Source organism: Fulmarus glacialis, unplaced genomic scaffold (genome assembly GCF_000690835.1).
Source record: "Fulmarus glacialis isolate BGI_N327 unplaced genomic scaffold, ASM69083v1 scaffold11171, whole genome shotgun sequence".
Classification (NCBI taxonomy): Eukaryota; Metazoa; Chordata; class Aves; order Procellariiformes; family Procellariidae; genus Fulmarus; species Fulmarus glacialis.
This window is the reverse complement of record NW_009192151.1, coordinates 23,134-35,660: the sequence shown is the minus strand read 5'-3', so window position 1 is coordinate 35,660 and position 12,527 is coordinate 23,134. Positions and strand designations below refer to the sequence as shown.

Genomic DNA, 12,527 nt, shown 5'->3' with positions numbered 1-12,527 from the left:
GGGTGGCTGGAGTGTGGAGCCCTTTTCTCCCCATGTGATTCACAGCTGGCTCCCTACTGTGGTTGCTCATCAGTTTCTTTATCCATTTATTACATCTCATTTTATGCATTTAGAATCATAAGCTTTCTGGGGTAGGATTCCTCTTTTGTGTAGATTTCTAAAGCCCCTAGCACAAAGGAAGTGGGACATGTGGACATGGACTACAATACAAAGAAATAATGAAGATGGTTATTATAGGCAAAGACATGATTCTTCAGTTAACTCGCATCTATTCTGTGTTACCTACAGCAATTATAACCTTCACTGTGAGCACCTCCACTTATTTCAGTAGGGGTTCTCCTTGTTTGCATTCAGTTTTTTAGGTGTTTGCAGAATGAATTAATTCTTGCTTTTAGTCTTTGATAGCCTTTCTGTATAAATATATTTTAATTGTAAAAATGAAGTTTGTTTCCATCTTGGAAATGGAGCTGGAAGCTCTGGAGTAGAGGAGATGAACTGAAAGAGAAAGGAAGCTTCAAGAAAAATTCACCAGGCTGTTCCGAGAACATGAGAAAAACTGGTCTTTAAACTTCAAATGCAAAAGAATCAGCAGGGAAAGTTGCAAGAAACTTGTACAAAACATGGGTTATTATGTTTAAAAAAAAAAAAGTCTGCTTTTTATTTCACAGAATCTGCAAGCAAGGGATATGACAACCCTTCTTTCCAACATGATGAAAATCTTGAACAAGGTGACCAGTTAAAGCCCAAGAAAGAAAAGTAGGTATTCTTTGAACTTAACACACTGGCCACTGGTGTACTGAGTGTACGGGGGTGGGGAGACTTTAATAGAGCTTTGCTGGAAAAAACTCATCTTAATTAGTCTCTTGTATTTTCCTCTAGGAAGGAAAATAAGAAGCCAGAGAAACGGGTGGTTGGCATTTTTGAATTGGTTAGTGTCCAGTTTGATGGTCTGCTTTATATTTTCTTTTCTCTACTTGTCATTGTGAGTTGTTTACAAATTGCAATTAATAGGCAATCAAAAACTGGAGAAGAAGCCTGAGACCTATTGATGCTAGACCTCTTTAAAATTTGACCTGAGGGCAGTTCAACCTTAGTGCTGTTGGAGGATGAAGCTCACCCCTGCTGAGGCTGATCTAGGACATATATACTGCACAGGCCTTGTCTATAAATAGAGCCTTGGCTCTATTTATAAAGGATTTATCCTGTGTTTGACATCCAAGGGATCTGCTCTCTGAGAGAACCAGCGATATGGTTTTGTGACAGTTTTCCATACAACAGCTATTTCCAAATAACTCTTACGCATGGACTTGCTTATGCTGGAACAAGAGAAGTTTTATTCTTCTCTGGTTTATTCCATGTCCATTTACACTTTGGAAGAGGGTTAGGACAGTCAAGAATAAAATGTTCTGATTTCAGATTAACCACATCCAGGAATAGCTATGGCAGTTTAAATTTACATCCTTCTTTAAACCAAACAAACGTTCAAGGGTAGACAAGCCTTAAGATACAATCTCTGCTGCAAACATTTTCTACTGGTAGATATAACCCAGGTGCTGGTCAATAACTCACTCTTGTTTACATTTCAAAGGCATTATCTTAGTAAATATGTAACTTACTGGAACACAAAATACAATATATTGTACAGAGAAGATCATCACTTAGAAACATGTAGGACATACACGTTGTTTTTTTTAGTTGGGGGAGAACCATGCGTCCGGCCAATATTCTCCTAGCAGCCTTACTGAGTACTGATTAAAAGATGTATGGAACCTACTACAAAATTCTTATGTTCTGAGTTTACCTTCAGTTGGAGTGTTGTTGCTACTTAGAATATGTAGTTAGAAACAAAGCATGTTCTGTAAGTCTGCTGTACTGTAACAAATACGTGAATTGTCAGGCATAACTTCACTCCTTTTTTTTCTTCTCTTTTTTTTTTTTTTAATGCTCACATAGTTTCGCTATGCTGATTGGGTGGATGTCCTTTTGATGGTAGTTGGTTTGATCACAGCTGTTGCAAATGGTACTGGGTTGCCGCTTATGATCATTGTCTTTGGAGAGATGACAAACAGCTTTGTGCTAAGCGGCGTGAAATCAAATGTGTCAGAAGGTAAAAAGTTAAAATGAGACTTCTCTACATACCAGTTATATTTTGCTACAAGAGCTAAGATTTTTTTTTTCCCCCAGACTATGCACTGGTGCACATCTAAACAAGAATATAATGAGCAAAATTCATCCTGCTGCAAATGGCCCAATTGTTTTAATCAATCTTTAATGGCTAGACCAGGCCAAAAGCAGAGCATTGGATGTGCTGCTGTATGAATGAACTTCAACTTTGGCAACATAGTGAGGAGCATGACCACCTTCTGTATCACCAGTTATCAGGCACTAATTACTGGAAGTTCCTTAAAAATAAATGTGTATTTGCTAAATGATTTTGTATTTTGCAAAACCCCAGCTGCAAAATACAAAACATTCCTAAACTGATGACCCTAGATTAACATCATTTATCTTTTACATACAATACTTTCACAAATATTACTACTTTTTTTTTCTCCTCCCTCACAGATAGTTCCGTAAATAGTTCCAGCTGTCCATCAATTCCAGGCATAGATATAGAAGGTGAAATGACAAAGTAAGAGTCTTTGTAGTTATACTGTTAACAGGCTATTGGGGGATTTTCTTTTATTGTGTTATCCCTTTGAGCAGAAGCCAAATGTTTGCCTTCTCAAAAAGGCTTCCGAATGATGTATCACAGGCGTCTGTATTTACTTTGATGGGATAAATGAAGACTAATTGTTGCTTTGTGTGTCTAACTTCTCTCACAAGATACAGTGGGGTCATATGGCCTTTTGTTCCCTTATCACAGGTTTGCTTACTACTACGTGGGAATTGGCTGTGCTGTGTTGATCCTGAGCACCATCCAAGTATGGACGTTTTTGATTGCTGCTACGAGGCAGACAGCAAGGATCCGGCAGAAGTTCTTTTTTGCAGTGCTCCATCAGGAGATGGCTTGGTTTGATACTACCCAGATAGGAACGCTGAACACCAGACTGACAGAGTGAGGGCTCTGTTCATTTTTTACCCCCCCTAAGTATGACATTTAAAGGAAAACTGCCATTTATCTTCTATGAAATAACTTATAGAGAGTTTTGGGTTTCTTGGTTTTTTGGTTTTTTTAAAAAACCCTAAAACAACTCCAAACAAAAGAAACCAAACCTAAAGTATGAAATATTACAGCTCTGAGGGAGACATTCATTATCCTTTTCAGCTTCATTTGAGCAGTTTCTGCAATATATGCATTGGAAGGTTTTTTGCTGTGAAATGCCCAACATTGGCTTTCTAATGTCCATGAAGTACATGGCAGACAGTACTAGATAAACAGCTCTGCTGTCTCCAGCTAGTTTACAAACACTGAAAGCTCTGACACTTTATTGAATGGAAATGAGCTTGCATTTATATCCAGCCAGCTCTCAGGCTGGACTCTGTCCAGTCAGTTAAAGTCTTTGGAGCTTTTCCGTAGACTTAAATAGACTTACGGATGAGGACTGTATGCCCCAAGATGCAATGGGACTATAGGCATGAACACAGATATTTCCCCCTCCCCCCCCCCGGATTTTAAGATAGCTTTGGACAGAGCTGTCTCCTGAAAGGTGTAAGAGAAGTTTAAATGAAACCACTCTCAGCTCTAACATCTGTATGTGCTGGGAAGAGAAAATGGGGAAGGAAATTTGTACAAAAAACAGAGGTTCTTCCAAATAACGGTTGTTCTGATAGAATGGAGATAACCCTAGATCTGAGTCTGTAGCCAAAATTAAGAACGTAAAATGCATGAGAGCACTGAGTGGAAGGAATCATTTGGAGATGACCACCGGAGGTGAGGAGGCTGTTTGGCTGTTTACTTGTATTGCTCCATTTGGATGCTGGATAAGGAAACTAGGTCATTTGTGACCTAGTGACAGGACATAGAAACAGCAGAGAATGATGGAAAATACAGAAAATGAGTCCTAAAAAATAGGAGGTTTCTGCTGTGTTTTGGCCACACAAGAGACTAATGGTACCGTTCAGTAGCTGTGGTTAGAAATTTCACTGTGCCAGTTAGGAAATGGCAAAGCTTCTGACATTAGGCCACACAGCATGAAACGGAGGGGGAGGGAGTTAGAATGAAAGGCGTTCAAAGCTAACAAATCTTTTTTTATTATTATTTAAAGTGACATCAACACCATCCACGAAGGCATCGGAGACAAGATCTGTATATTTGTACAGTTTTTTGCCACATTTCTGGCAGGGATTATTATAGGATTCATCCACGGGTGGAAGCTGACACTGGTGATTTTGTCAGTCAGCCCTCTGCTTGCTGCATCAGCAGCAGTTTGGTCAACTGTAAGTGTGCGGGGATTAATAAACAAAGCAAACCAGAAAAACATTACAACTCTCATGCACAGGAAAGGGGGAGACAATGGGAGAAACCTAGTGTGGTTTCTAAATTGGGAGGTTGGCCCCGTGCTTACTTTATGATTTCCGCTCCTCCTGTAGCTTTTCTCTGGGTTCCCAAGCACGTACTTGTAAGTCATATTCCTTCTGTCCACATACTCTGTCCTTGTGCCATGCGGCAGGAGGGTAATCTGCATCAGAGCATCTTCCTCGCACAGCGATTTCCTCATGCAGAGCACTGGGGAAGCCCAGGCGTGTGCCTGTGCCCCTCTTCCCTCTTAGCACAAATGCCTCTCAAGCTCTTTCCGTCTGCACGTATACCATACCGCATCTCTTGCGAATAATTTACCAAGTTTCATGCTGTGTACAGAGTAGACCCTAGGACATATATACAGCTGCTTCAGACTGGAGTGATATAAATTAGTGAAATATCTGGAGAGATCTCCCTTTCAGATAGGAAAACTTTTTCCTCTTGTGGTCCGTTGTAGCCACATTAATGGGTACGACTTGTATTCGTGAGTGGTTACTTATATATAATACTAGGGGTTTTTTTCTACTTGAAGCATTTCAAACAAGCTAGGAAGAAGAACATTAGAAGCTGTAATGCGACTACCTTGCTTACTTCGATGTCTGCTGGTGCTCTAGTTTCTGAACACCTCAGACACCCCCCAGAGCAGCTACGGCATGCCTCCCTACCCCCACACATCACAGGGCAGTTCATAGGCTGTCCTCAGCTTGGGAGGAAAGTGGATCAGTCATGAAGCTCGTCTGATGCTCGTGTAGTCTTTCATTTTAATGAGGACACAATGAGAGAATAAGCTGGATTTGGGGGAAATTCAGGGCACAGAGAGGAGTTGACCCCCTCTTTCCTAAAACCTCGTCTTGTGCCTTGAACATTGATCATTCTTATTCACCAGTACAGTGTGCATACCCTTTCAGGAGGCTGCAATAACATCTGTTTTTCAACTCTCCAGCTCCTGGCAACCCTTACTGCTAAAGAGTTGTCTGCTTATGCCAAAGCAGGAGCTGTGGCAGAAGAAATTTTGACAGCAATCAGGACTGTTGTGGCTTTCAATGGACAGCAGAAGGCATTAGCAAAGTAAGTTTTTGAAATAATAATTATATTTAAAATACAGAAAAGGAGTTTGGCTGTGGGTTGGGTTTGTGGTTTGTGGGGGTTTTTTTGGAGGGGCAGGGGAATGAGATTCTCCTTAGTGTCATTTTATCCTTCTGTAAGCGAACAGCTCACCTGAAAATAAACATGTGTAAATAGACCTAGTCGGTGAATACAGGCTACTTGGTGTTATCACTGCAGCGTAGACTCAAATTTCTCCTCTGATTGAGATCTGGAGTGGAATTTAAAGTGGAAGTGGTGGGAAGGTTGTCTTTACTTAGTAGCCAAATGCAGCAAAGCATGTGATTAATTGCTTAACTTCTAGAACATGTGCACTGCTGTTCTGATCTTTGATTAATGAGCTTATATTTAAGCTTCACTGGATAACAGCCTTAAGTAGAATCGCATCACTGGCTTTTATTACTTTAATGATTTGCAAATAACACTTGTAGTTGACCTAATCCAGTGTTGGCCCTAGTCACATGTAAAAGGTGAGGTGGATATGGCTGACCAACAAATTTATTCACATATGTATAACTCAACAAGTGTAAACAATAACATTCAGTATACAAATACAGGGCATCACCAATACCATACCGTTGGGAAAGGCAAACCAGAATACCTGATCTATATGATCCATGAATCTCCTATCTTTTTCAACTCCCATGTTTGCTCTGGTCTTGTGTGAAATTTCTAGCTCGGGTTCCTACAGCCTGCTCCTTATTTGTCTGCTTGCAAGGGCTGAGCTCTGACTATCTTATAGCACTTACTGGGATTTGTCCTTAAGTTGCAAAAATATTAAGACCCTTTCTGCTTACACAGTAAAGGCAAAAACGCCCTAAGATGTCCTAGATCAGTTGTCCCCCTCCTCCCCATCTTCTTCTTGGTCCACGCAAATACCAGTCTGAAAATCCAATGGTAGGAGCTGCTTCAAACTACTTTTTCTTCTTTTTTTTTTTTTTTTTTTTGAGGTTTAGAGACAAAATAACTGATACCCAGGTAACTCCATGCCAGTAAGGCCTTTCCTTTCCTCCATGGTTGACCAGTCAGCCTCTTCCACAGCTCCACCTCCATTTAATGTAAAAAAAACCATGGAACTGGTAGCTCTCCTAGGAACATCTTCTACTAGGGACAGACAGACTCCTACCAGGGACTGATTAGGGCATTTTGCAAACCGTGGATTGTGACTCCTACACAGCTCTTGAACAAGGGCCTCAGAGCTAGAAAAAGCAATCTTTCACTGCACAGTGCCTCCACTGACCGCAAATATTTACGCTTGCAAGGGATCTTCAGTCATCTTCTGTTTCTGGCAGTGGCTTGTCTCTTCCTCTGTAGTCAAGTGGTCTTGTTACATTGCTTAAAGCCACTTCTCATTTCCCTGGAGGACCTATGATGCTGCTGACCCAAAGGTAGGGCTTGTTTTTAGGAACACAACCAAGCCAAAACATTTAAATATCTTTGAGTAACAAGTACAGCATTGGTAACATGTGAGCAATTTACATGAACGAAATTAATGCATGTTGTTTTAAGATTTCCGTGCCGGCTGATTGAATTTCATGTCTTCATACTACGGGGATGTTTTGTATAGAAAATATGTATTAGGAAAAAAGTGCAAGCTGCTGAGCATGTCACTGACAAGTAAAAGGATACACTATTCCTAGGCTATGCTTTCCATAATGAGCTCGACTAAGTGAAAGCTATTAGCTGGAGACTATAGATGAATGAATATGAATTATCCTTAGAAGAAATAATTCTCTCATTGAACTTGTCGGTCTTTATACTGGTCTTCCGTGTCCACTTGTTTGCTATATTGCCACATTAATCAGTAAACTAACCTAAGGGAAAGATTCCTGACTTCCCAGAATGGCCAGTAAGAGAGCAACTCTGGCATCAGAGGGAGCTCTATTCGTTTACCTGCCTTCATCCTATGGATGCCTGGGGTTTTTTTGTTGTTGTTGTTGTTTTGCCTTTTTTAAATGTGGAAGAGTAACTTTACCTTTGATAATAAAACTTGAAGGTTTCCTTTCAGGACAAATGCAAACAAATGGCTCAAGAGTGGTATCGTGTCTTCCATCATGATAACAAAGTCATGCTACTCAATTGTTTTCTAAATGTGTCTTCCATAGTGGTATGACAATTTTGTCAGCATATGTCAGAGCAGATTTATTCAAAGGAATTATGTCCCTACTAGTCCTCTGTCAAAAAATATCTGTATTCTCTTTGTGAGACTTTAATTGCTTTTATGGCAGAAATCCTTTTAATTAAAAAAAGGGAAATAACAATCAGAATGGCATGTGGTACCTGTCAAATTAATGCTTTCCTTATCCACTTTCAGATATGATGCTAACTTAGAGGTGGCTAGGAGTGTTGGAGTGAAAAAATCCATTACTACCAACACATCCCTAGGTGTTTCACAATTTCTTATCTTTGGATCCTATGCACTTGCATTTTGGTATGGAACCAAGCTTACTGCTGAGGAAGAAAATTATGACATCGGCCGTGTGTTAATTGTAAGTACAGCAATGCAGCTTTGAAAAATGCTCTGTAACATCAAGAAAATAGTTATATAAGTGGTGTATATAATTATCTCTATTTTCTGCCAAGTGCTTGCTAAATTCGCTGTTAGAGACTCACTTGGTATAAAAGAACTGAAAGGAAGGCATTCATTTTACCTAGCTTTTCATATAATAAGTTTGAACAGGACACCTTGAATTCCCACTCTAATCAATGTAGAGGCAAAAGTATCTGCATTTTGCTCACTTGTCCTGGACCCTATTGCAGGGCAGGATGGCAACCTAGAGCTGGTGGTTAGGGAGCAAAGACAAGTAACCTGGCCTGCCAACAAAATTCTAGCTAGACACTGGGATTAAATGAATCCCACAGGCATGCTGAATGTGTACTGGGAAGTCCTCGACATCTCATTTAGCCACAATGTCTTCTGTGCATTTTGTTGTTGTTTACTTGCAAGCGTTTACTGTATATTACCAATACGTCTAAGTTGGTAATGGTTTGAGGATATTTAGCTATCTTCTTGTTGTCAAAAGTTTGGCTACACACTTAACTTTCACACTCAAATGACTTCTGATGAGTTCTCCTCAGTATGGTTCCTCACAGCATGTCAAGTTAATTGTGTGTTGGTCCCACAGGTGGGATTTCAGTTACAAAAATCTGGACTGAATTTTGCAAGCCTCTTAACTTTGGGAACATCTGGAAAGTAACAGAGAAAGATATTTGTTCTATTTGTACATGATAGAAAATCCAAGAACATCAAAAAGAAAGGTCATTCATGCCACAAAAGCACGTGTCAGTAGTTACCATTCACTCCAGGAAAATGGAGCAACTCTGAAACGCACCTTTCACTTTTGTATTTAATATTCCTGGAAAGGGTGCACTAGAAAGACTTGGGCATTTAACAGCTGGGCACCGGTGGCTCTGTAATCACTGTTAACTGCGATGCCTCCCTCTGTCTCCCGCAGGTGTTCTTCTCTGTGCTCATCGGAGCCTTCTCCCTGGGCCAGGCGGCTCCTAACCTGGAGAGTGTGGTTAATGCACGTGGGGCTGCCTATGAAGTATATCGGATTATCAATAAGGTAAGTATCTAAGTAAGTAGAAAAGAAGGCTTTCAACCACACTTAATTTTTTCCCCTTTTTTTTTTTTTTCCCTCGAGAGACATAACAAAAACACTCAAAAGTCCCTAAACAATAAACTCTATAGATGCCTACCACTGAAACCCATAATATTTCCATTCATATCAAGAAAACTGCCTCTTTATTTGTTACAATGAATGTTGGGAAATCTGGCATGTGTATCTGAGATTTATGGATGAGGTCTTTCTCTAGTATTAGACGTGCAACTCCAGAGGGAAAGTAGTAAGGCACTATAATATTTTTTTTAAAATGCATCTATGCACAATTTCAGCTGAGCTCGTGGTTTTTTTTTTTATTTGGAGTAGGGGGGGAGTTGGTGAGAAGGGATTAATAGTGCTATTGAAAGCTATAATAATGTAAAGCTGCAGTGCTGACATTGCTATGAAAAAGGTTTTCCACATTGTTATTATCTTGGTCTTGCTGTGTTATGCAGCAATTGGATATCTGTGCATATAAAATATTTTAAACAAATAGGACTAGAAAGTTCATGCAGAAACAGCTACATTGTTCTTCTTGATATGAGCATAAAATCCTCTTATGTGGATTACTGAGGGCCATGTTTTGGCTGCAAGATAGTACAGTTAAGTTCTGCAATTACAGATTTTCTGCTGTGATTTTGTTGCATTTGAAAATGTACTATATTTATCAAAGTAGAATTCACAGTCAGATGTTCCCCTGCATTCAGCATCTTGCGAGTAAAATGCAGCAGCTCTGCAATGGTGTACTGCAGTGTAAACCAGCAGCGGAGAAAGTAAAGCAGAGAACAGTGTATCCAGCCGAAATAACAGTTCCAAAAGTGTAATAACCGGCAATATATTTTAAAAACCTCTTTCCAGAAACGGCTCATAGATAGCAGTTCTAAGGAAGGCTACAAACCCGACAAACTCATAGGAGAAATTGAATTCAGAAACATCCATTTCAGTTACCCATCCAGACCTGATGTTAAAGTAAGTGCTTGTTTTAGACTGATCTACTGTACTGAAATTCTGCAACCTGTGTCTGTATTATTTGTCTAATCTTGTTGTTGTTCTTGAATGCAAAATGCATTCCTATCTTGGGAGATGGGACATTATTTTTTTCCCCCAATAGTGCACAAAGACAAAGCTCTAGATCTACTGCCACTGACTACCTGCTTACCATTCTCCTCTGCTGGACAAAGCGAAGAAGAATAGGTGTTGCTCCTAGTCTGAATTTCTGTGAACAACAGCTCTGATAAATGAAATAAGATTTTTCAGGATCTGTCATTAAAACTTCCAGACTTTACACAGTTAAACCAGGAAGTTGCTCTTTCCAGTCCCCCACAGTTCTGAGTTGCTGTGATATCCCATGTGAAAAATGACTTGTGAGATAGGCTTTACAACAATATGCCATCAAATGCATTAAAACATATCATCCTAAATATAAATGTGGAAGTCAAATGATATTTTGGGCAGATGTTAAAATTGCTGTTCAATAAACTGATGTCCCTATTATTTACCAGTTGAACTTCCTTTAGTACCCTTACTGCACAGTGCTGTGTACATCATGTCATGGTCATTACTTTTGTGGTGATACAGTTGGTTTGACCTCTCTACCATATTCAACAGTTTATAATCTTTTGAAGACCTTGATAAAAGTGAAAGGAAAAGGGATTTGCTGTTGTTGTTACCTGATGAAGAAAAAGGTAGAAATAGAGATTTCAAATGTCAACAATCAAAAGCTGGACATGCCAATTAAGTTGTGAGAATATGAAAGTTCATATCATTGTGGCTATTTCTTTAGATGGCTCTTCCCACCTCAGTCATCTGAGGCTGTCCCATGGTGCATCAAATCTGTTTCCAGGACACTGGGGCTGCTGAAGAACAGACCCAGAGCTAGGCTTTCTGCCTATCTGAAGTCAGTGCAATGCATCTTCTTTCACTCTTGACTCAGAAATCAGAAGTGACAGAGTAGACTCTTCATCCGTCTTCCTAAAAATGCTATTCAGACTGATGAGCTATGTTATGGGTCTGCACGCCAAATGGGAGGGAAATAAGAAATTTTGTCGTCCTTCCCAAATCTACTGACTCAGCAGCTCTCCCTGCTAAGAGTATCAACATTGTTTAATAGAGCCAAAAGGAATCAGCAAAGATGTGTAGAAATTATCCACAATCTCTCAAGCGATTGATGCAACACAGTGTAATCCCCCCCCCCCCATCCAGGCTAAACCAAATCAAAAAGATCTAAGGAATCTAGTTATTGTCAGTTTTAATCTTGACAACACCTTGCCTGATAAAAGAGAGTTAGAAATAGCTTATTGGGTGGTTGTGACTGTTTGCATCTGGAGAAATTATGGTATCCAGGATATAGTTCTTACTTGATAATGCAGGCACCAGGATATCAGCTTCTTGGAGATACAAACCCTGCTGGATGTAACACAGGGAGAAGAGAGCGATATTGCAACTATTTTAATCTCTCATTGCAAAAACTTGTGTAGGCAAAATTATAAATCAGCCTGGTATAAACAAGAAGAGTTCCCATAGCAGCCAAATATTTTGGCAACTACACAGCGTTACTCGCGTATGACATGGACATCTTTTGAGGTAAAATGTTCCTAAATGTGAAAATGGCAACAAAGATATTAATCTGTAACTACTCCTCAGGCTGCTGAGGCTGTTAAGAATAAGGATTGGGATTTATTAAGGGCTTTCCAGCAGTTACCTTGTCAAAACAACCATTTATATTCTAAAAATAGAAAAAAGCAGGCTTGTTTCTCAGCAACAATGCTTAGCACCTTAGAAGTATTTTTCTGTGAGATTCATAACTAAGTGTTATGCCATCGTCTGAGCATTGGAAAATGGAGGACAGCAGGAGAACGTAAGATCCCAAGCCTGCTACCAGATTACACAAATTGGAGAAAAGGAGCTATCAAGTCTAGAGTACTGTGGCTGTGTCTATATTAGCTGATTTGAATGTGCTGGGGAATTTTCCCATGCACTGGAATGCAATTGTCTATGCAAGGGAACTCTTAAAATGTTTCTTGGCATGAACTTGGCCTGTTCCAGTTATCAATCTTCTCAAATAATTCCCAGGCTTGGTTTGGTAGCCAAAAGGATCCAGGGACCGTTCCCAAAAGGCAGGTTGCATGTAGCCATCCTGTTTCGAAGGCTAATACACTTCACAAGCATAGATGCAGGCTTTTTCATATCAGGGCCCCAGAACATTCCCATGTACAATTGCTTACTAATATTCCCATACCTTCAGACTGCGCCCCTTACTACTGCCTTGATTATTGCTACCAGTTACCTTGATGGACTGTTCTCTTATCAAACTTGCCAAACTAAGATTTTTTGGTTTTCTTCCCTCCCCTCCCCCC

General features: G+C 39.9%; 1 protein-coding gene across 1 annotated transcript in view; it reads left to right on the top strand.

The window, feature by feature from the left end:
• The first annotated feature begins 691 nt into the window (after positions 1-691).
• The window catches only part of LOC104083464 (multidrug resistance protein 1-like), a 33,281-nt gene continuing 21,445 nt past the window's right edge, over positions 692-12,527 (top strand). The window contains exons 1-10 of the mRNA XM_009586950.1: positions 692-756; positions 880-928; positions 1,954-2,107; positions 2,566-2,632; positions 2,867-3,058; positions 4,209-4,380; positions 5,406-5,530; positions 7,881-8,055; positions 9,022-9,135; positions 10,030-10,142. Of these exons, the coding sequence (XP_009585245.1) occupies positions 1,987-2,107; positions 2,566-2,632; positions 2,867-3,058; positions 4,209-4,380; positions 5,406-5,530; positions 7,881-8,055; positions 9,022-9,135; positions 10,030-10,142 (1,079 nt within the window). The 5' untranslated portion in view covers positions 692-756; positions 880-928; positions 1,954-1,986. The remainder of the gene's footprint in view (positions 757-879; positions 929-1,953; positions 2,108-2,565; positions 2,633-2,866; positions 3,059-4,208; positions 4,381-5,405; positions 5,531-7,880; positions 8,056-9,021; positions 9,136-10,029; positions 10,143-12,527) is intronic.